At 45.8% G+C, this 25,295-nt stretch overlaps 1 protein-coding gene across 1 annotated transcript in view; it reads right to left on the bottom strand.

The window, feature by feature from the left end:
* Positions 1 to 25,295, bottom strand: part of LOC119461718 (uncharacterized) — a 63,259-nt gene that overhangs the window by 935 nt on the left and 37,029 nt on the right. The window contains exon 4 of the mRNA XM_037723085.2: positions 1,515 to 1,598. Within this exon, the coding sequence (XP_037579013.2) occupies positions 1,515 to 1,598 (84 nt within the window). The remainder of the gene's footprint in view (positions 1 to 1,514; positions 1,599 to 25,295) is intronic.

Raw genomic sequence — 25,295 nt, 5'->3', positions numbered from 1 at the left:
GACTTGCAATATCTTCGCGCGGTATGAACATAATTACATCTTGTTTACTTCGAGAGCTAAATTTCTATATCGGTACTGCATTTAATGCAAGCCATTTTTATTGAATAACAGTGGCACCTATCAATTGGCACATTAGTAACCATATGAATTTTTTGGCAACGCAAAGGAACACGCCGTGGTGTCGCAGTGGCTTTGGCGTGTCGCTGCAAAGCCCGAGTGCGCGCGATCAAATCCCAGTCGCATTTCAATGAGGACGAGATACGAAAACACCTATGCACCGGGTATTAGAGGTTGCAGCACTCGAAGCGGTCATAACGTTTCACTTGACATAACACAAGAAAGTGCCACCATATAGCCCTTTCTTGTATGCGCATGAGGGTCAGGCCTTCTGGAGCCTGGTACCCTCAAACTGCGTAAATAAGCGTCAGGTGCTGGTTGGTCCGGGCTGTTATCTCTCGCTTTTCGACAGCGCTGCGCGTCTGCGGTCGTTAGGCCTGTCGCGTTAGGCCTCTCCTACGGCTGTGTAATTGAGACGCCACAATTACACTATTATTTCAGCGGGACTTGGCAAACGATCAAATATACACACAGAGTTTACCATGTTCTGTGTCTCTGTGCTTGGAGCTGTCGTATGATTTGCCGCCACTGTGCGATATGCTAGCCTCCAGGATGGTTCATATAATAAAGCGATTTCCGTGGAAAGGCGTTCGCTCTCTAAACGAAAACTAACATTTAAGACGCTACGGATGTGTGTACAATTTCACACGCTGTTGTCAGAAAGTTTTCTGATTCACAGCGTACCTTCTTGGTGGGGACTTTGTCTTTAATGCAACACTAACTAGAATACGTTATTTTGCTAAGCAAGTCATTCAGTCAAAACGTGAGAGAAAGTATTTTAAGTACACTCTAACGTATTCCTTTTTAAAGTGCGTTGGAAAAAAAACAAATCTGACTAAATTGTCTTCCTCCACTATAGGCGAAACAGGAACCGTTCGTCTCTACACTGACAAAACGTTCAAAAATGCTCAATCCTGCGTCACTTGGTTTAACAGTTTTACCGCAGTGATTTTATTCAGATTTATTCGGCGTGTTAAACGGACTATCACACAAAGTGAGCATGATGCGGGCAACACCAGTGTGACACCACGTCGTTTGAAAAATAGCGATGCTAATAGAACATTATGCAGCTCAACGTACAGTTCCACAGCAATACAAACGCCAATTTTTCGTACGAAGTGGCCTGCAATACAGCCTGATTTTAGCTGCTGAGGTATAATGTGCAGGCCATCACTACTTTCGTCGCTCATGGGATTGATTAACGTTGTCTTCTATATTCAATCTGCGACCTTTGAACACAATTGGCCTGATATTTGAAACGCTGTGATTAAGTTAGATAAGCCTCAGTGACTTTATCAATTAGGTTAGTGCGAGTATACGAGAACAAAGTCTTGTTCGATGATTCAAGTTGGCGTCACGCAGCAAATAACTGAAAAATATTATAGGCTCCCCCTTACGTTCATCGTAGTATTTGCCTTGATCTACGACACAGTTCTTGAAGTTGGTGTATGCGATCTTGACTATTTCAGTGTAGCTCGGATCTGCAATACGAAGAAATCAACGTTATTAAGGGGAACAAGCAACGACCATATTTAATTATTGACACATTCACGAACACGAAACATCAGTAAGTACCTTCCGGGAGAGCAAGTCCAAATATATTTCTCAGAACTTTGCTGGTAAATTAAATTTTATGTATATAGACCACTTCATCGTGTGAGGAGGAAAGCACGCGCGGCGAGCCTTTTCTCCTCTCGTGCTTGTGCGAGCTGCCGTGACGCTGCTTGGAAGTGTTGCCGTCGCTTGCTGCTGAATGATTTGCAGATGTCTTAGCTCGCTCTTGCTGAAGTTTACGTGATGTCATTCCATACAAGGTCGTCGAAGATCCATTGTGTACACTGTCGGTGCTGCGGTAACTAGAGTATGCGGAGATTTTTCTTGGCCGCGCAAATATCTTCTATCGACGAGCCGCGGTGTATGTGTTGCAAACTATTGTGGCTGTATCCATTTTCTACTGACGAAGGTAACCAGTGTCTGTGAATTGCAGCGTGAATTGGAAAATCTTTATACTATACGGTCGCTTGGCGTGGGAAATAAAAGACAAGATCGTGTGCTCGTGTACGCCCGACCCAATGCAACCCCGGAACATCCACGCACCAATTGTTAGAAAACATTTGCGTCATCCACTGGCATCCTTCTCAAGAATTTAAAGACTAGTAGACTGACATAACTGTGCTATATCCACGTTATCTTGCTGTATAAGGCCGGTGGTGTTGCTCAACACAGCAATAACTTTGGTTGGTAAACCGTCATGATACTTTTAAGCTTTGTCCTTCGTCCTGATCTTTTTGCCCTGTAAAGCAATTATATCTAAAACAGAACGCATAAAAAATGCGACGGCTATTATTGTGGACATAATTTCTTTGAGATGGGTGAGTGCGTCGCAGAGGAGAGGACGAAGAAAACCGAGCGAGAAAAAAATGCCTCTTTGTTGTATCGGTGCAACGATTATCCAGTGTTACTTTGTTACTGTGCACCGCGTATTTGATGTCCGCGGTCATTGTTCACATGTGCTAATGGATCGCTAGCCAATGGCATGCCTTGATTGCAACCAGGCTCCCTTTATAAGGCGAAGCCACTGAATCGTTTCTGCTTGTTATGTCTATGCTGCTGGCCGAATAAATACTTGACCTTAAGGCGTCTTTGTCCAACACCCTTCTCTAGCGAAAAAAGAATGCAAGGAAAGCCTCGGCTAACACCGTAATTTGACTTCCCATGATCATGCCACATGCTTGGACTATGCGCCAATATAGAACAAACATATCTATAACCAATCACCCACCACTGCTTTCCGCACTCACGCAGTCTTGAGCCAGTCACTCAACCATTCAACAAGGGTCATTTGCACTGTATGATGGGTGGTTATTTCTAACCAAAACTTTTTTATTTATGAGTGGAAACCTCTACCAACAAACGAGGTAGTCGCGCAATGCGTCTACAGATAACAGTTGTAAAAGAGACCTACAGAGAACGCTTGTAAAAGCGCAGACAATACAATTATTCCGCAGAAGAAAGTTACTCACGCTGGTAGGATGATTAAATGCTTCGTAACTACTCACTGCTGCTAAACCACATCTTACAACTACAGTGGTAATGCTGCAGTGAGGCGAAATAGTGAAACAAGTTTTCAGATATGCGCAACTGATCTTCGAGGTTGATTGTAGGCTCAAACACATATGCAAACTTTGCGCTTGGTGCTCCGTCCACCACAAGGCCAGCAGAAACTTCGGAAATGTAGACCTCAATCACTTCAATACGTCTTACAGTACTGTTTCTCACGTAGCATATGCCACATCATACTAAGAAAACCACGTGAGCGCGACAACCACCACCAGAAACTGCCGCCGAGCGTATATCTAACATACCACACGTCGCGCGTCGACTGCCCATAGATGGCGCCACTGCCTACGCCATATGGCGGCGCCCATAAAAATGGTGTGTATGTATTATAATGCGCATATTAAACACACTTTTCTTTTTCATGGAAACAGCAAAAGTGGCACTAGTGGCCACTGGCGTTTCTTAAAAAATTCCGAAGAGAATTTAGCATGACTATTTCAAAGATAGATCCATTTAGGCAACACTTCACGTTGAGTTTTATGGTATTAAACACAAACCAGCAAGTAAATTTGCAAAATCTTTTCCGGTTCAGCAACACTGGCGATGCGTTGCGTCAAATGATTGAGGACCTAAAGCGAGAACCAGTAGCGCACCCAGGATCTCTGCCAGGGGGGGGGGGGGGTTGACAGTTTGCCAATACCATCTAAACAGCACTAATTTCAGTTTCTTCACGGTAAATTGTAAAAAAAATTCGCTTTTTGCGAGTGTGCAGACGATTGCGCGTCTTATATCGTAGTTGCAGTACTCAAATGCACTAGGAAAGAAAAGGGCTTAAACAAAAGGGGGGGTTAGGTCGGCCTCAGGGAGGTGTTACAACCCCCAAATCCCCCCCCCCCCCCCCGTCGGTGCGCCACTGGCGAGAACGTGTGAACGTATACGGTTCAAGATTATTATGAAGAAGACAAATATAATGTTCAATATTCTGGAAAGAGAGAATCATTTATGATCGCCAGTGAGCCTCGATTGTGTGTGCAGGAGCACTATTTATCTAGGTCAATATTGTTAGAGGACCCTGATCAGGAGAAAGTATTTTAAAGAATAAAAATGGTTTGGAGTGCACTCTGCAGGCATTACGAAATACTGACTTGAAGCTTACCACTGTCGTTGAAAAGAAAAGTGTACAATCATTGCATTCTACGCCGCTGACATTCGGGGCAGAAACTTGAAATTTAACATAAAAGCTGGTGAATAAGTTAAGGACCGCGCAAGGAGCGTTGGAACGAATAAACGTTAGGCGTAACGTCACATGAGACAGGAAGACAGCGGTGTGGATTAGAGAACAAATGGCGATAGCTGATATTCTAGTTGACAGTTAAAGAAAAAAATATATCTGGGAATTTAACGCGTAGGGCAGATATCCGGTAGACCATTAGAGTTACACAATGGATACCAAGAGAGGGGAATCACAGTTGGGGTCAGTAGAAGATTAAGGTGGGCTGATGAATTTAGGAAACTTGCAGGCGCAAGTTGGGAATCGGCAAGCGCAGTACAGGAGTAATTGGAGATCGCTGGGAGTGGCCTTCGTCCTGCAGTGGACAGGAAGAAATGCTGCTGCTGATGATGATGAATTGGCATGATATTCGTTTACTCGTTGAGTGTTAGACCTAGCACACGCGTACAATGAAGAAAATTGGTACGCTAGAAGAGGTTGGTTTGATTCAAAGGCCATTCAGTATATTAGATGGATAGCTCACGAATGAACAGCCGGACGAATCAAAGCATCCAAACACTGTAATATACTTTAATTATTGCTGTTTCCCATACATCTAGGAGCAACGTGCAGAAGCAGCTACAAAAATCTAGATTATATTTGATTAGGTATCTACCGAAAAACTTAGCAAACCTATTATAATGCCGTGTAGATCTTGAAAAGGTTTTATATACGCAATCGGAAAGCGGCATTATAAACATTGATTTCCACAAGTTCCCCGAGCACGATGCACAATAACGTTCTCACCTGCAAGTAGCCTGTAATCTAAAGCGCTGCATTTAAAAGAGTGGTCTTTAATTGCATTGTCGCTGTGTATATAGTGGAATATTTTTTGCATTCTTGCTTTTGAGTTTATTTCAAATGTTACGGAATTGCGTTAACTGTTAAGCTGTAATGGGGTTCGGTATGCATTAGCTGTTCTGCTGTTTCTACTGCAAGACTATGAGCAAGGGTATTCCAAACTGTGTCTGGAACTGCACCATCTGTTCAAAAGATATCTTGTCTCATGTCAATAAACTACTCACGTTTTCTTTCTGTTTATTTTAATGATCAATTGGTGGCACTATTTGCAAGTTTCACGAAATTGTGTCTGGTGAAAAAGGTAATGTATACAAATATAAACCTGATGAAGTTATGAACGTGTTATGAGACCTCACTGGTTTGCGACTACCTTTACACCTGACCTGAAAACGCCGCACGATCAGGAACATAGTTTTGTTTCAACGCTGCAAGCACAAAAAATTGGCAGCAACGATATCACAATAAGTGTCGAAATTAATCTAATTAGCTTTCAAGCACTCCGTCGAGACAACTTATTGCCGTGTTCTTCACTTTTGTGTAGCCCACTTCTTCAATTTTCTGTTAATGGCATTTTCAGTTATATAGCTCAACACTCCCTGCTCAATGAAATCCCGAGGCCGCGGGATCGAATCTCAGCTGAAGCGGATGCATTTCGAAGGGGGTGAAATGCAAAAACGCCCGTGTACTGTGCATTGAGTGCACGTTAAAGAACCCCAGGTGGTGAAAATTAATCCCGAGTCCCCCACTATAGCATGCCTCATAATCGTATCTGGGTTTTGGCACGTGAAAGCAGAGAATATATTATTTTATTATTGTCCTCTCTCCATGCACGTTTTTATGCCCATCTGTATATCTCATTACATTCTTTACACTCAGCTACTTTTCATGCTGACTTTTTTACTTTTCTGTAGCTTACTGCTTCCATTTTATGTTGACGTTTTAGCCAAAATTTGCTGGTGGGCTAGTTGGTTCTGGAGCATAGTCAACACTTGACAGTGCGAACAGACAAATGACAAGACGAGTAGGCGACACCCACAGACACTGACTTTCAACGACTGTTATTTCCGGAAGTGTAGAAAACAATGTGACATAAATCGGACACGCGAAAAAAAGGAAACACCAATCACTAGCACGTGGTGACCACTTAATCGGATAACTTATCCCTCTAAACTTATCAGACCTTGAACTTGTTTCTATTTTTCTATCAGCGTCAAGTAGGACATGCTCACACATGCGTCAAATAGTTTATATATGTCTGCTGCTTCGATTATTTTCCTGATTATCTCGTCAAAGAAGTGGCTAAGCACTGATGTACCATCTAAACGCGGTACTCGTCCGAAATCTCGGCAGTCTAAGCCTAAATTACCGAAAATGGCTGCGTTGACGTTGTAATCGTGATTCTTAAGTTTAGGCCCCGGTCACTTTGCCCCTTATAAGTATTGCTATGCGACAAGGGAATATAGGAAACTGGGTTCACTGCACATTCCACAAAAACGCGTAAAGCGTAGAACAAGCAACATATTTCAATTTGGTCCCTTCTTTACGCCCTTGCACCGGCTTACCAAAAGAGAACACCACCTGGACGCCTGTTTTGCTGCCTCTTCTTTGGAGGTTATGAGAAATGTGATGCACAGGGGTAGTACTCCTGCGCCAATTGCACCATTTTGATACAAACGCAGATTCCTGCGCCAAACACAGAAAATTGACCGAAATTGCGCCACGCTGCCGTGTGCTACCGCCGCCAGTGGCCGCGAGCAGCGAGCGGATTTGTTCTCTGAAAAATAGCGCGGTCGTTCACATTCCGCAGACCGTGCGACGGTGCTTCCCACACTGATCTCGTGATTTTCGTGCTTTTAAAACAGGACTTTTCGGCGCTTCCGGCAAGTGGCCGGAGTGCGGCGGCCACTCTTGGCTGTGGTCACTGCTGTCGGAACGACCAGGGCGGCTGTATTTAAAGTGTACTAAATACGGTTGGAATACAGGAATGCAAGAGGAGAGATGTTAGTAGAATTCGCGGAAAGGAATAGGCTCCGAATAATGAATACCTTCTTCAGGAACCACAGCAACAGGAAGTGGACCTGGAAAAGCCCTAATGGAGAAACAAGGAGTGAAATATATTTCATACTCTCTGCCGATCCAAGCATAGTGCAGGATGTAGAAATGTTAGGTAAGGTAAAGTGCAGTGACCATAGGTTAGTGAGGTGTAGGATTTCTCTCAATTTGAAGAGAGAAAGAGTGAAATCAGTCAAGAGGAAACAGGCCAACCTAGAGGCAGTAAGGGTAAAAGCAGACCAATTCCGGCTGGTGCTCGCAAACAAATATGCAGCGTTAGAAATGAAGATAAAGACAACATAGAGGTAATGAATGAAACCGTAATTAGGTTGATCCAGAAGCAGCAGTTGTAGTGGGAGGTAAGGCACTAAGGCAACCAGTAGGTAAGCTTTCCCAAGAAACAAAGGACCTAATAAAGAAACGACATAAAATGAAAGTGTCCAACTCAAGAGATCAGATAGAATTCGCTGAACTCTCAAAACTGATCAACAAGAAGAAAGTAAGGGATATTCGAAATTATAACGTGGGAAAGATTGAGGAAGCCGTAAAATATGGACGCAGCATTAAAACAGTAGGAAGAAAGCTTGCCATAGGACAAGGCAAGATGTATGCACCGAAAAATAAGCATGGTAATATCATCAGCAATTTCGATGACATAGTAAAAGCAGCGCAAGAATTCTATACTGAACTGTACAGTGCCCAAAACAGCCAAGCTATTTCCATTCGAAATAGTGATGAACCGGATACAGAGGCTCCTTCTATAAATAACAGTAGATTTAATCAAAGATGGAGGAGATATCACGCTTGAAAAGCTTGCGGCCCTTAATACGCAATGCCTCACAACTTCAAGTGTACCAGAGAGCTAGAAGAACGCCAACATTATACTAATCCATAAGAAGGGAGACGTTAAAGAATTGAAGAATTATAGACCCATTAGCTTGCTTTCAGTATTGTATAAAATATTCACCAAGATAATTTCCAATAGAATCAGGGCAACACTTGACTTCAGCCAACCAAGAGAACAGGCTGGCTTCAGGAGGGGATATTCTACGATGGATCACATCCATGTCATCTATCAGGTAATCGAGAAATCTGCGGAGTACAATGAACCTCTCTATATGGTTTTCATAGATTATGAAAAAGCATTTGATTCAGTAGAGATACCAGCAGTCATAGAGGCATTGCGTAATCAAGGAGTACAAGAGGCATACGTGAATATCGTAGCAAATATCTACAAGGATTCCACAGCTACCTTGGTTCTCCACAAGAAAAGTAGCAAGTTACCTATCAAGAAAGGGGTCAGGCAAGGAGACACAATCTCTCCAATGCTATTCACTGCATGCTTAGAAGAAGTATTCAAGCTCTTAGACTGGGAAGGCTTAGGAGTGAGGATCAACGGCGAATATCTCAGCAACCTTTGGTTTGCAGATGACATTGTCCTATTCAGCAACAATGGAGATGAATTACAGCAAATGATTGAGGACCTTAATCGAGAAAGTGTAAGAATAGGGCTGAAGATGAATATGCAGAAGACAAAGATAATGTTCAATAGCCTGGCAAGGGAACAAGAATTCAGGATCGCCAGCCAACCCCTAGATTCTGTAAAGGAGTACGTTTATCTAAGTCAATTACTCACAGGGGACCCTGAGTTACCTATCAAGAAAGGGGTCAGGCAAGGAGACACAATCTCTCCAATGCTATTCACTGCATGCTTAGAAGAAGTATTCAAGCTCTTAGACTGGGAAGGACTTAGGAGTGAGGATCAACGGCGAATATCTCAGCAACCTTTGGTTTGCAGATGACATTGTCCTATTCAGCAACAATGGAGATGAATTACAGCAAATGATTGAGGACCTTAATCGAGAAAGTGTAAGAATAGGGCTGAAGATGAATATGCAGAAGACAAAGATAACTGTTCAATAGCCTGGCAAGGGAACAAGAATTCAGGATCGCCAGCCAACCCCTAGATTCTGTAAAGGAGTACGTTTATCTAAGTCAATTACTCATAGGGGACCCTGATCATGAGAAAGAAATTAACAGAAGAATAAAATTGGGTTGGAGTGCATACGGCAGGCATTGCCAAATCCTGACTGGCAGCTTACCACTGTCTTTGAAAAGAAAAGTATACAATCATTGCATTCTACCGGTGCTAACATATGGGGCAGAAACTTGGAGGTTAACAAAGAAGCTCGAGAACAAGTTAAGGACCGCACAAAGAGCGACGGAACGAAAAATCTTAGTACTAACATTAAGGGACAGGAAGAGAGCGGTGTGGATCAGAGAACAAACGGGGATAGCCGATATTCTAGTTGACAATAAACGGAAAAAATGAAGCTGGGCAGGCCATGTAATGCGTAGGATGTATAACCGGTGCACCATCAGAGTTACAGAATGAATACCAAGAGAAGGGAAGCGCAGTCGACGATGGCAGAAAACTAGGTGGGGTGATGAAATTAGGAAATTTGCAGGCGCAAGTTGGAATACGCTAGCCCAAGACAGGGGTAATTGGAGATCGCAGGGAGAGGCCTTCGTCCTGCAGTGGACATAAAATATAGGCTGATTATCATGATGAAATACGGTTGAGTGGGCCGAGGGGCGCGGCGTTCCCTAGCTGAGGCGCAAAATAACGAAAAGCAGGCCCAGGGCACTGCTAGGGAACTAGATATTAAAGAGGCGCACGTCGCCGCGGGTTCAGCGGGCGGCCGTTTTGTCCCCAAGGCCAGAATACCGTAAAAATATTCCAATCTGTTTTTATGCCCACATCGGCGAGGTAAGAGACATTTTGACATATCGCAAAGGGCTAATGGGGGATTTGGAATAAAATGTTGCAGTTTCGCCCGAAATGCGAATCATCGATTGCGATATTAAATTCGTAGACAGCTATCGTAGTAAGGATAGTAGTTTTGTCGGCGAAACTTGTAAGCGTTCGCCTACTAAATAAATCAACAGGCATGGTGTCACGCGCGCACAACCAAACATGAACACGTCTCACTCGATGACCGCCGAAACTGGCTGTCTAAATGCTGGAGTGAGGAAGTGTGACGGCAGCAGCGAGCGAATTGACTTAATTGCTGCCTGTCGCGTCAATGTGAGCGAAGCGGCGAAAACACAGCACGCACCAAGCTATGAGCACTAGCACTAGATCTGTCCCCATCGAAGATCGCTTCCAAGATAGGGCGCGCTGCCACCAGAGAACGCCCCCCCCCCCCCCCATCTCCACTCCCCCCACGGTGCCTTGCCCGCGATCTAAGACGGCGCGCTTCCTCGCTGATTTCCTCCCTTGCGCACACGAGATTCAGCCGCCATGGTCGGCTCACCGTCGCACTCTTTCACTCGCACATACAGCATACGACGTGCGGCGACGATGTTATCGCCCCTGGACTTTAAACGGAACATCACGGCGACGACGACGGCGGAAATGCGACAGGAGTTTCCATATATTTGACATCGCAATAAACACAGATTGGAATAGTTTTACGTTATACCAACCCAGGGTTTATTGCGGCTCTCTGGGTCTGCGGTGACATATGGGGACCCAGAAATTATGCTGGCGTGTTGATTGAACCATATAATTTCAGAACATTTTCCACTATCATCAAGAGCGCCGGCGCGCGAATATATAGATCGATTGTAGTTCCACCGATGTTTTCGGCTTCACAGGAAAAGAAACGCCGTGCCGCCGCTCGACCCACTCTTCCATATTCTAGTACGCTGTAGGTACAAAGCGTGCTTCTACAACGCGCTTTGTTTTGGTTTATTCTCTGTTTCATCGTCGTTTCGAAGTATGCTATCATATTCCATTATTTCAACTAAATACAGATTGGCCTGCTCCAAAGTCCTCCAAAATTAAATTTACCCGGTCCAAGTTGCTCCAAAATGCAACTTTTCTCCTCCAAACTGCTCCAAAACGCAATTTTACTAGCTCCAAAAATTGCTCCGAAAGGACTGGGCAGTCCCACCCGTGGATGCAAGCACAACTGTTACGCTTTGGGTTTTCAAGACGTAACGGTTCATTGCGTATTTCTACCAAACACCGCTACCGCAAACCTTCTGCTACCGAAGTCAGTGTCGGTGCAGCATTGCCAACCTCAACCAGTCATTTAGCCTGGCCGTTAGACAAATAAAAGTCCCTTAAACAAGGAACAACACCAAAGTAGGTGCAAAGACCTTTTTTCTATAACAAATTTGACCACCCCATATTGAACATGTTGAGTTAGGATTAAAAAACAAAGAATTTAAAAACTTGTCGCAGGACACCCTCTTATTAAAATATACTGCTCCCAGTCGATCAATGCTTTCCGTGATAAATTTAATGATGTCGTAAAGGGGTATCTATTTGCACCTTTTTTGTCAGCTGAGGAGACTGCAATTTTATCTGCTTGTCTGTCACTGAAACATCGTTTGAGAATAAGTGGGCTCTAGCTGTCCGGCGAAACGTTTTTAGAGTTTCTTTACTTTTACTTTGATTGGATATTTGCGACATATAATGGTAACATTGTAACGCAGAATAAAGCTGTTGGCATCGGCTCTTGTATTAATTTTTGTTTAGGTGATTTAAATTGGTGTAACTGAGACAGAAATATTATTGAACGTTTAAAAACACGGAAGTGCTCGTGGTTTTGAGGTACTTGGTAAATGTTTAGATGTTTAATGATGACAGTTGTGTTCTGAATTTCTTTAATCTAAAAAGCATGTCGATGTTTTAAGCATATCTTGCTCCTATAGAGTTCACGCCTAAAGTTCCTGTTGATGGCTTCATGAGATTTTTAGATTTAGGGATATAATTTTACAATCGGTAAATATGTTGGAGGTACGAGCTGCGCAGCAAAAAACCTGTGCTACTTTTTGGTTCCGCCCATTCTAAAGTTATGAAATGCGAAGTTATATTTTCGCATTTCGGCAATGCCCTAAAATTATTTGTGAGCACAGGGTGGAAGCCAGTTTGCTTGGCCAGGCTAAATAACTGGTAGAAGCTGGCTACCCTGCACCATTACTAGTTCTGGTAGAGGCAAGATTGCGGAGGCGGTGCTTGGTGGAAACAAAGAATGAAACGGACGTACTGAAAAGCTTTAAAAAGTAACAGTTGTGCATTACTTCCATCGCATTTCGCATAACCCCATAAAGATAGGCACCAAAGCAGGTTCCTATTCTTTACCAAGCAAGTCCCTATCAATGACCAAGCAGGGCACTCTGGAGCCAAGAGCGCATGTGGTGCTCTTGGCTCCAGAGTGCCCCTAGGGTCATTGCAAGCGCGTGAAAAAGAAAGAAAAATAGAGTCGGCTGCCTGTTCCACGCAGCTTCGCACGTGTTTTGTGGAATGCGAAGAGCACTTAACATATAATCTGTTCCTTGTTTGGTGACAAAGCGTATACAGGCTAAACTAGAACGATGAAACCAGCATTATTATATCAACACACAAACTTCCCGTCATTTGGGCATACATTGCAGAGATTTTGGGTACATGTCGTGTTTACACAATAAACAGAACTTAGCCGCCTCTTTTCACGATGGCCAGATTAATAATGAAAGCATCAGACATATCTAAACTAATTAACGCGTGTATGAACACCTGCGTCCCTGACGCTGGCAGAAAAAGACAATCTGGATCTGTATGTTTAAATAATATAAAACAGCGCCAGAGACCCAGATAGTGGAATGAAGCAACAGGGCGGTGTGGTGACTGTCAACCTCCAGTTCACTTATTCCAGTTCACCTGTTACCCTTATTCACCTTAGATCAGTTCACCTTATTCCCACTTAGCAGACCATTGCAAGAAGTGCGGTTATTTGCCTTGTTACACTAACACCATCATTCTCGCCCGCAGCCATAAGCAGATTTACCGAGAAATTATAGAGGCCTTCGATATTTGTCAACTGCAAGGTGATTGTATACGCCAGGCATTGATATCTCTAACACATGAAGAAATTGAATATCTGCTACATTTTCCCGCCTCCTAATCTTACAGTGCATGTGACCATATCAATTCTTTATGTCCACTGCAGGACGAAAGCCTCTCCCTGCGATCTCCAATTACGACGGCGTCCCTGACGCTGGCAGATAAATACAAGCAATTTCTGAAATATGCTATCGCAATCGATGCTCCGCCTTTCGGGAGAAACTGCGACTTTTTTCTTCTCCTGTTTCCTAGTTTTTGTTTTGATATGCCCTTAAAGAGAGCGTGAGGATGAAAGTGGAGAAGGAGGGTCCAGCGAAAGCATGAGTAGGAAAGCGGAGTGTCGCACCGCACGAGACATGTTCAACGGCGGCGACCAGGCATGCGGCGAGTTAGGGAAAGAAAGTGCTGGTGGGGCGTCGGACCCACTGCGCATGCGCTATTTTGCTTGCGTCGCCACCGCTAGAGAATACGCTCGGCGCGCTTCACGCGTTCCCGTGGTCACGCTTTCTTTATGAACTATCAGCAACGCAACCGGTGGAAATGCTTCGTCTGCCGCTGCTACTAAACGAGCTGCCCGAGCAGTGGCTCAGCGCAGCCGCCAAGAGGATCCTCTTGCTCAGTCAAATTCGTTGCCACAATATATCGCGAATTCCGAACGCCTAAACCGTTGCCCTCAAAATTCGCATTAGCGAGTATCGTAATCGTCGGTAAACTTTTTCTTTTATGAATAGCACTTCTGGGTAAAAATCACTTGAGAATATTGCTACTAGAGAAACATTCTGTCTGGGGTGACGACAAAGAAGACGGTTATGTCTGGTGCTGGTGGCTGTCCACCATCTTGGCTACTTTGTCTCTCACGTAGTGTAAATACAGTGTATATGGTCTCGCCTTTTGTCGTCTTACGTAACATCTTTGTGGTGGAGGTGCTGGGTAATTCCCTGTTTCCATCACGGAGCTCCGCAACGGCCACCTCATCAGGCTTCCCGACCATGTCAGTCGGTGTAGGCACATCGTCTTCACCCCCTGCCCCTCCCGTGCCTCCCAACCTAGATCGTTCTGCCTCCTGCTCGTGAGCCTGGCGTCTCTTCCGGCCAGGATGGGGTTGACGTCCACAAATGGCTCCACCTTTACGAACGGATCAGCGCCAGCTACAGGTGGGACCCGACCCTTATGCTCGCCAACGTGCTTTTTTACCTCGATGGCCCACGGCGGGTGTGGTTCGAGACGCACGACGCGGACATTACAAGCTGGGACTCTTTCAAATAGACCTTTTCGGTGACAGAACTGGTTGCTGCGCGGAATGAACTAGCGACTCGATCACAGACATCCTCCGAGTCATACGTCTCGTACGTTGAGGACGTTATCGCTCTTTGCCGCCAGGTTGACGAGCACACGCCTGAGTCCGAGAGGGCTTCTCATGCGCTCAAAGGTATCGCCGACGATGCTTTTAACGTGCTCCTGTATACCAGCATTGATACCGTCGACACTTTCATCAAAGAGTGCTGGCGGTTTGAACACGCCAAGAGCCGCCGTATAACCCAGAGATTCACCCGGCTGCCCAATACGGCTGCAACTTCATTGTGTCATGCCGTTCGCCTGCCGCCCACCTGTGACCACGGTACGCCTATTGTTCGTCGCGAGATTGAAGCTGCCTGTCCTGCACCTATTCAACCACCCGTGTTTACATCCCACGCCAGTGACCCATCGCAGCCATCGGTGTCCCTCATTCAAGCTGTAGTCAGGCAGGAGTTTGCCAATCTCGGCCTTCCATCAGCGTACCCACTGACTCGTCTTGACGCTCGGCCTTATTTTTCTGCACCAGCTTGACGATCCTACACCCCTCCTGTCTCCTTCCGCAATCCTACACAATGGAGAACGCCCCACGATCAGCCCATCAGCTTCTCCTGTCATCAGGCCGGGCACATTTGTCTATATTTCCGCGCCCTTGGACCTACGTATCTCGCCAGATCTCCATGCACCCTACTCCTTCTAGACGTTCAGCCGCTGAATCCCTTACTTACTACTCGTCGTCCTCCCAGGAGCCTCTTCTCGTGACGCCGCTGCTCTTTTTCGGCGCTTCTCCCGCTCCCCGTCGCCGCAATGCAGCCAAGCCCGCTCTGCGCAGTCTCGCCGTCCTATTCTGGACGATCATCGCAGGAAAACTAGATAGTGCAGCTTATGGAGGTGAAGCTGCAATGCCATCGTCCCCTCCAAATCCTCTACTGACGCTCCCCACTCACCTACTAAAAGTGAAACTCTACAATGTTCCTGTGACCACCCTCATCGGCACTGGCGCACACTTGTTTATTATGAGCGCCTCTTTACACCGCCGCCTGCAGAAGATTATGACGCCGTCTACAACACAGGCAATACGTGTTGCCCATGGGGGTCCTGTTCAAGTGCTTGGAATGTGCACCGCCCGTGTCAGCATTGCCGATCGTCACACTGTTGTCCATTTTGCCGTCCTTGCTCACTGCCCCCATGACCTTATCGTTGGCCTTGACTTTCTTTCGGCACACTCCGCCTTAATTGATTCTTCTTCTGAAACACTCTGTCTTATACCAGATGCCTGTGAAACGCCCGTCAGCCGCTTAAGCTCCACCGCTTTTGTTCGCCAACCGCCTCGAGCCGTCACGTATGTGTGTTTGTCATCGACCCCTCCCGTTCCTCAGGGCGACTATATCGTCACTCCGATTAGTGACGTACACCTGACGCGCAATGTTACTGTACCACATACCATCGCCACATTAGCTGATAACTGTGTGTTCCTCCCGCTACTAAACTTTGGTCTGACCCCCCAAGTGTTGCCCCACAAGATGTAGCTTGCCCACCTCACTGCTATAACAGACCATGACGTCAAGGTTGTCGCCATAAGTGCTCCTGAAGAATCTGAAGTTTCCCGGTCACCAAGCTCTGACGACAGCATTTTTGGCAACATGGTTGGATCACACCTGTCGCCTGACTAGGCCCGCGCTCTCTGCCGGGTTTTGGCCTCATACAGTGACATTTTACACATTCGTGATGGACCCCTGTGCCAGACTAAGATTGTGGCACACCGAATCAACAGTGGCGACTCTTTGCCCATTCACCGTCGACCTTACCGTGTGTCCCATGAGAGCGCGAAGTGATTCAAAAAGTGGCTATAAAATGCTTGCGAACGACATCGTCGAACCATCATCTAGTCCTTGGGCCACCCGTCGTATTAGTAAAGAAGAAGACGGCTCCTGGCGTTTCTGCATTGATTATCGGCACCTTACCAAAATCACCACGAAGGACGTGTACACTCTTCCCCGTATTGACGACGCCCTCGACTACCTCCATGGTGCCACCTTCTTTTTATCCCTGGACCTTCGATCTGGCTACTGCCAAATCGCTGTATATGACCTCGATCGTGAGAAGACCGCCTTCGTGACCCCTGACGGCCTTCATCAATTCAAGGTCATGCCATTCGGTCTCTGCAACGCACCAGCCACCATTTAGAGAATGATAGACACACTGCTTCAAAGATATAAATGGTCGACGTGTCTATGTTACCTGGACGACGGGATAATTTTCTCCCCCACTGTCGCAACAAACATTGAGCGGCTTTCGACCATTCTAGCCATTTTCCGACGAGCTGGCCTAAATTGCTCAAAGTGCCAAGTCGCTCTTCGTCAAATTACTGTGCTGGGCCACCTCGTTGACGCTTCCGGTGTGCGAACAGACCCAGCGAAGTTACGCGCTGTCAGGAACTTCCCCGTTCCACGGTCTGTCCATGACGTTCGTAGTGTTGTGGAGCTGCGCTCTTACTTTCGCTGTTTCGTGAAAAACATTGTGGCGCTGACCTTCTCACTGACCTTCTCAAGTAAGACGACCGGTTTTGTTGGGGTCCTCTACAAGTTGACGCCTTCTCTGAGCTCATTGCCGCCCTAACGACTCCACCTATTCTTGCCCATTTTCACACAACTGCTCCCACAGAAGTGCCCACAGACGCTAGTGGTCACGGCATCGGTGCAGTTTAAGCCCAATACCAACGAGGTATTGATCGTGTTATTGCGTGCGCAAGTCGTCTCCTTTCGAAATCTGAACGCAATTACTCTATTACGGAACGGGAATGTCTTGCCCTTGTCTGTGCGGTTTCGAAATTCCGTCCTTACTTGTATGGGCGCCCTTTCCGTGTTGTCACTGATCATCACGCTCTCTGTCAGCTTTCTTCAGTGAGGGACCCTACTGGACGACTTTGTCGTTGGGCGCTGCGCCTTCAGGACTCTTACTCAGTTACCTACAAGTCTGGCCGCCTCCATCTGGACGCGGAATGTTTTTCCCGCTACCCCGTTGACCAGCCAGACGGATCAGACATCGAACCTAGCCCCTGCGTTATGTCTATGTATCACTTTCTCCAGATTGATGACGAACAACGTCGTGATGCTTCTTTGCGATCGTTCATTGACCGGCTGGAATCCGCACCTAACGACGCCTCACTACGCATGTTCGTCCTCGTGAATGGCGCACTTTACCGTCTTAACATCCAGTCCGGTGGCCTTGAGCTGCCTCTCGTTGTGCCTAAACATCTTCGTTCAACGGTCCTGCAAGAGCTTCACGACGAGCCAACTGCTGGTCACCTTGGCGCATCCCGCACGTACGACCGTGTCCGGCGCCGCTTCTTTTGGCGCGGTCTCGCCCGGTCTGTTGGACGTTACGTGACCTCCTACGATAAATGCCAATGTCGCAGAAACGTCCTGCCGCACCGCTTGCTGTACTGCTTCAACCGCTCTCCATCCCAACCAAATCATTCTTCCGTGTTGGTTTAGACCTTCTCGGTCCTTTTCTTGAGTCAAGATCTGGCAACAAGTGGGTCGCCGTTGCTATGGTTTATGCGACCAGGTATACAATCACTCAGGCGCTCCCAACCAGCACTGCTTCTGCTGTTGCCGATTTTTTTGCTCTGCGATGTTATTCTACACCGTGGCGCCCCTAGCCAATTGCTCACAGATCGAGGCCACGCATTTTTATCGCGAGGAATCGGCGATCTTTTGCGCTCCTCCTCAACGCAACCACAAGTTGACCACTGCCTACCATGCCAAACAAATGGCCTCACCGAGCGCCGAAATCTCACCCTCACGGACATGTTTTCAATGTATGTTTCATCTGACCCCCGTGACTGCGACCTGGCGCTACCTTCTGTGACCTTCGCCTACAATTCAGTCGCGTCACGATACCGCCGGTTATTCCCCCTTTTAAATGCTCTTTGGCACTGAACCGACGTTACCAATGGACACCCTACTTCCGGCTGCAGCCGCACCGCCTAGCGAACATGCACGTGATGCCATCGCTCGTGCCGATCACGCACGTCAGATTGCCCGTTCTAGGCTGTCGGCCTCGCAAGCGACCCAGAAGCGCCTCTATGACAGCCGGCATCACGACGTTCGCTTGTCACCAGGTGCCTTAGTTTCCTGTGGTGTCGATTCCGTCGTGTTGGCTTGTACGAGAAGTTGTTATCTGGTTACAGCGGTCCTTACCAAATCGTACGCCAGGTCACGGACGTCACCTACGAGATTGTTCCCGTCCCGACTTTGCAACCTGCGATCGCTCCCAGTGACATAGTACGCGTCAGCAGACTGAAAGCATACCGCTCTCCTTCTAACGACAATGTTTTAAGTGAGCCGAGACGGCGCTTCTACCACCGGGAGTAATGCTACGAGAGAGACATTCTGCCTGGGGCAGACGACAATGAAGACGGTTCTGTCTGGTGCTGGTGACTGACCACCATCTTGGATACTGTTTCTCTCACGTAGTGTAAATACAGTGTAAATAGTCTCGTCTTGTGTCGTTTTACGTAACAATATTATTTGAAAGGTATATCTTTCGATCTTCTTTCATAAACTGCAGTTTAGAGTCCAGTAACCGTCCTGTTGTTTTCTCTGTCTGCGTCCCTGGGGCTGTTTTATAATTATGTTACCGCACAAACTCGGCCAGCTGTGCCTACTTTTATATATGTCCAATGTGTATATGTTTTAGAATGTTGCAATAAAGTATTCTGATCAAGCGGCAACGACCTGCATGTGATTGCTCTATATCTTTTTTTTTGTTTCCATGTGCCCAATCTATGCCATATATTTTGGAAGTATACGTGAAGAAAGAAAAAAATCTCATCTGACCCTACGGGCAACCATGGTGGGATGAAAAAGCATCGCGGGGGTTGCGCATCGAGTTTCCGTTTCGTTTCACTTGGCAACACAACCCAATGAAAGTTAGGGTGAGAGAATGTATTGAGAAGAGAGGAGACGTTTGTGCGGGGTTGTTGCGTCTTTATTTAGAGATCGTACGTGATTCGTTGCGTCGGTGCGCGCGGTATCTTGAAGACGATGGCTTTGTGGTCGGTGAAATGTAGCGTCAATGGGTCTTGCTGCAGACGGTCGAGTTTGAAATTTGCGAAGACGAGGTCTATGCACGTTCCCCTGATGGTGGTGGGTTGCTTGTGATCTTGTTTACGTTCGGATTCCCGACCCTTCCTCTGCTCCGCGGCGGTGGCGCTGCCGCTGCAACTAGCGCCGACGTTGACGTTGTTCATGGCGTTTCGCACATCGTTGCACAGAGAGAGAATGACGGAAGCACAGCGAACGCGCGCTTTATACTACGCCGCGACACTTGCGCCGCCTACCGGCGTACCCTTAGAGAGAGAGGGAGAGAGTGAGAGAGAGAGAGTTATATGCAATGATTTTCTGCGCATCACCTGTGGTGGAGAGGGGGAGAGGGGAGGAGGAGAGCGCACACCTGCGTAGGAGAGGTGAATGAGGGAGAGTTGCGCATGCGCAGTATGGGTGCGGACGCCGCAGAACGGACACTGCCCCGAGCATAAGATGGTCTCGTATCTAAAATCTCGCAGTTTCGCCCTAAAGGCTAAGCATTGATTGTGATAGCAAATTACAGCTATACGAAGTAAGGATAGTAGTTCTATCGGCCGCGTAAGGTTGTAAACATTCGCTTGCTAACCAAATTAACAAGCGCGGTGTCAGGCGCGCATAGGCAAACATGAACACATCTCGCCCGATTACCGCGGAAACTCGCTGTAAAAACGCTGGTGTGAAGAAGCGGGGTGGAAGCAGCGAGAGAATTGACCGTCCTACTGTCTCTTGCTTCTACGCGAACTAAAAGTCGAAAGTACAGCGCATACGAAGCTGCCGGCACTCGGCGAACGTTGTCCATGTCGCAGATCCTTTTGAAAATGAGGCACGCGCGGGCGCGGACTTTGATCACATCGCAAATCGCTTTCACGACACGGCGCCCGCGCGGCCGCGCCGTAAGCAGCACCCCCTCTCTGTCACCTCCCCCCCCCGTGCTTCGCACGTGAAAGAAAACGACGCACTTCCTCCCCACTTTCCTCCCTCGCGCGCGCCAAATTGCGCCGACATTATGGGCTGGGCCTCGCAAGCTTTCACTAACACATAATTTACGGTGTGCGGGGCCGACGTTATCATGTTTGGACTTTATACGGAACATCACGGCGACGGCGATGGCAGAAATGCGCTCAGAGTGTCCATATAATTATTACCGCAATAAAAGTTGTTGAAAGTGAGCGCCCAGTCTTGTCACCTATACGTCTTGTTTTTAGTGTATTCGCGCTGTTAAACGTTCACGATGAATTTTCACTTCTATTCCCTCTTTCTGCTTGTCTATCCTGGCATTTACCCAGTGGCACATATCAATTCTGAGGAATTACCAGAATTTTCACTGACCTAGTATCCCATGCCCAGCAGCAAAATACACTGTGACCCAAGTTCGCATGAAAATAATTTCACACATACCGACACGCGCAGGCAGTCCCCCAAGAATCTCAATCACCATGAGATTTAGAACCTCTTTATCATATACTATCTCATTATGACATAGAAATGCCCTTTTGCAGTCTATCCGCAATGCATGTACTACTGCAGCGTCTATTTTCCTCTGGGACAAATCTCTCTATTGTCGCCGGAAGGCTATTTTTAGTACAATAAATATGGCTCGCGGTCCTTCAGAAATTCCCGCAAACCAGATAACCAAAGATCTTATATGTAGACAAAACTATACATGCTTTATTACCAGAAACGGTAAGCTTCATCTGCAATAGTTCTCCAATTTTCTCTGTATTGAGGGGATGATAACAACTTAACACATAATGAAGAGTTATTATTAATATTAAACAGGAACAGTCATAGATTAAGAATTTGAAATTATTAAATTCACAAGCTCGACTACGTCTGAAAAAAAGTTTTGTTTATTGCAGTCAGTTACGCAACACCCACATCAGCAGACGCCCATTTTTGTCTAGAGCATTTGCTTTATGCATCAAGTCTGGCAGACAGGAAAGAGAGAGAGAGAAACGTGATGGGAAAGGCAGGGAGGTTAGCCCGTAAAGATTCTGGTTAGCTACCGTGCACTGGGGGAAGGGGAAATGAATGTCGGAGAGAATATGGAAGAGAAAAAGCAGTCACGAAAAAAAAATACAAGAAATAAAAAAATATTGAGGAGGTTGGAAACGTCTGTGAGAACTATCGTCTGTCAGAAAGTCCATTCGATCGCAAAACCTACAAGAATGCCTTGACTGGCTTGTGTGACGACTGTATAGGCCGGCGTTCCAGGGCTGTCTGCTCCGAAAGCGCGGCCGGTCGTCAAGGCGCGCCAGTGCGGTCGCGAGCAGTGGCGTTGCCAGCAATTTTGTTCATGGGGGGGGGGGGGGGGGGGACGACTCAAGTTTCAATGCGGCCACCTCTTTATAAAAGTTGTAGAGGCATCAAATACATGAATAATAATTCCATTGACATTGCCAATGCCATTGTACATTAGATGCTGCAAATGCATTATTTAATGAGTGAAATTAGTGAAGAAGAAACAGGCCAACCTAGAGGCAGTAAGGGTAAAAGCAGACCAATTCAGGCTGGTTCTCGCAAACAAATATGCAGCTTTAGAACAGGAAGATGAAGATAACATAGAGCTAATGAATGAAACCGTAACTAGGCTGATCTCAGAAGCAGCAATTGAAGTGGGAGGTAAGGCACCAAAGCAACCTGTAGGGAAGCTCTCCCAAGAAACAAAGGACCTAATAAAGAAACGACAAAACATGAAAGTGTCCAACTCAAGAGATCAGATAGAATTCGCTGAACTGTCAAAACTGATCAACAAGAAGAAAGTAAGGGATATTCGAAATTATAACGTGGGAAAAATTGAGGAAGCCGTAAAATATGGACGCAGCATGAAATCAGTAAGAAGAAAACTAGGCATAGGACAAGGCAAGATGTATGCACTGAAAGATAAGCATGGTAATATCATCAGCAATTTCGATGACATAGTAAACGCAGCAGAAGAATTCTATACTGACCTGTACAGTAGCCAAAACAGCCAAGCTTCTTCCATTCGAAATAGTGATGAACCGGATACAGAAGCTCCTTCTATAACTAGCGATGAAGTTAGAAGGGCCTTGAAAGACATGACCAGGGGAAAAGCGCCTGGAGAAGATGGAATAACAGTAGATTTAATCAAAGATGGAGGAGATATCATGCTTGAAAAGCTTGCGGCCCTTTATACGCAATGCCTCACAACTTCAAGTGTACCAGAGAGCTGGAAGAACGCCAACATTATACTTATCCATAAGAAGGGAGACGTTAAAGAATTGAAGAATTACAGACCCCTTAGCTTGCTTTCAGTATTGTATAAAATATTCACCAAGATAATTTCCAATAGAATCAGGACAACACTTGACTTCAGTCAACCAAGAGAACAGGCTGGCTTCAGGAAGGGATATTCTACGATGGACCATATCCATGTCATCAATCAGGTAATCGAGAAATCTGCGGAGTACAATCAACCTCTCTATATGGCTTTCATAGATTATGAAAAGGCATTCGATTCAGTAGAGATATCAGCAGTCATAGAGGCATTGCGTAATCAAGGAGTGGAGGAGGCATATGTGAATATCTTGGCAAATATCTACAAGGATTCCACAGCTACCTTGGTTCTCCACAAGAAAAGTAGAAAGATACCTATCAAGAAAGGGGTCAAGCAAGGAGACACAATCTCTCCAATGCTATTCACTGCATGCTTAGAAGAAGTATTCAAGCTCTTAGACTGGGAAGGATTAGGAGTGAGGATCGATGGCGAATATCTCAGGAACCTTCGGTTTGCAGATGACATTATCCTATTGAGCAACAATGGAGAGGAATTACAACAAATGATTGAGGACCTTCATCGAGAAAGTGCAAGAATTGGGTTGAAGATGAATATGCAGAAGACAAAGATAATGCTCAATAGCCTGGCAAGGGAACAAGAATTCAGGATGGCCAGTCAGCCTCTAGAATCTGTAAGGGAATATGTTTATCTAGGTCAATTACTCACAGGGGACCCTGATCATGAGAAAGAAATTTACAGAAGAATAAAATTAGGTTGAAGTGCATACGGCAGGCATTGCCAAATCCTGACTGGGAGCTTACCTCTGTCGTTGAAAAGAAAATTGTACAATCATTGCATTCTACCGGTGCTAACATACGGGGCAGAAACTTGGAGGTTAACAAAGAAGCTCGAGAACAAGTTAAGGACCGCACAAAGAGCAATGGAACGAAAAATCTTAGGAGTAACGTTAAGAGACAGGAAGAGAGCGGTGTGGATCAGAGAACAAACGGGGGTAGACGATATTCTAGTTGACATTAAGCGGAATAAATGGAGCTGGGCAGGCCATGTAATGCGTAGGATGGATAACCGGTGGACCATTAGGGTTACAGAATGGATACCAAGAGAAGGGAAGCGCTGTCGAGGACGGCAGAAAGTCAGGTGGGATGATGAGGTTAGGAAATTCGCAGGCGCAAGTTGGAATACGCTAGCGCAAGACAGGGGTAATTGGAGATCGCAGGGAGAGGCCTTCGTCCTGCAGTGGACATAAATATAGGCTGATGATGATGATGATGATGACTGTCAAGACAAGTACATTATGTATTTTTTCGTAAAAGCATATATTCGTATGTCCAAAAAATTGTGGCAGCAATGCATGACATCAATGCTTCTGCGTTTTTTCCTCTATTTAATATGTAAAGAAAATATCAAACGAACGTGAGAACTATATCATTTGGAAACCAGCGAAGCAGTGCCTGCAGCTGATATGAAAAACGGAAAGGCCATAAAATGAACAAGTTGACGACAAATGTTTTGATTAATCTTTGTCATTCAACAACCTTGTTTACATTTTGCTATATGCAACCGCCAGTGAAAAACCTCAATGACGCTGTCCTTCGTTGCAATGGATTGCGCAGGAGCAGATGTTACCGGTCGTACATTCTAATTGCACCGAAATTATAGGCGCAACAGTGAGCACATATAAAAAGCAGAAGTTCCGCAAAATATACATTATAAATGCGAAGATAGAAGGGAATATACAAATGCTAAGATAAACGGCAAGAAAGTGTCGTGTGAAACCAAGTTCACTGCTTGTATACACAAAACATCGCAACAAATATATAAATATACGTATAAGTCTGCAATAAATCTACGTACCTAAGGAAACGTCACTGTATATAATGCGTCAAACAAGACAAATAAACATGTTGCGCAATCACAGATAGTAAACTACACGCATACGAGTATACAGACAGACGATCCAGACAAGAACAAAACTATGATCTCAGAAATTGTGATATGCATTTGGGCCATGCTGCGGTCGCGACAGCACCATGTGGCTAGAATAATAGAAAAAGAATACAGAAATCAATACGAAAATGTGTAATTTAACTGCCTGCGCAGCGGCAATAATTATTCGGCACCCCATATTAAAGAAGGGTATTCCTTCGTTTCAAAAAAGAAGTAAAACATGTAGCTAAAAATGAAAGAAAAGGACAAACGTAAGCGACAGATGATGCGGCAAGTTGATTTACCCAACATCCGAGTGCGTTTTTAGGAAACACCGCGTGTGCCGGGCTTTTCAATGAGCAAGGTCGGTCAAAATTGATTATTGATGTCCCCGTAATTTTTGTATTCGCAGGATAATTTTTATCATCATGCTAACTGTTACAATAAACGGTGAAAATTTCTCTGGTTTTAAAAGCTAATGAACAGTCATACGTTTTCATAATTATGAGCTTATATAGGAACGTGAAG

The sequence above is a fragment of the Dermacentor silvarum genome, chromosome 8 (genome assembly GCF_013339745.2).
Source record: "Dermacentor silvarum isolate Dsil-2018 chromosome 8, BIME_Dsil_1.4, whole genome shotgun sequence".
Lineage (NCBI taxonomy): Eukaryota > Metazoa > Arthropoda > Arachnida > Ixodida > Ixodidae > Dermacentor > Dermacentor silvarum.
This window is presented reverse-complemented; position numbering and strand designations above follow the sequence as displayed.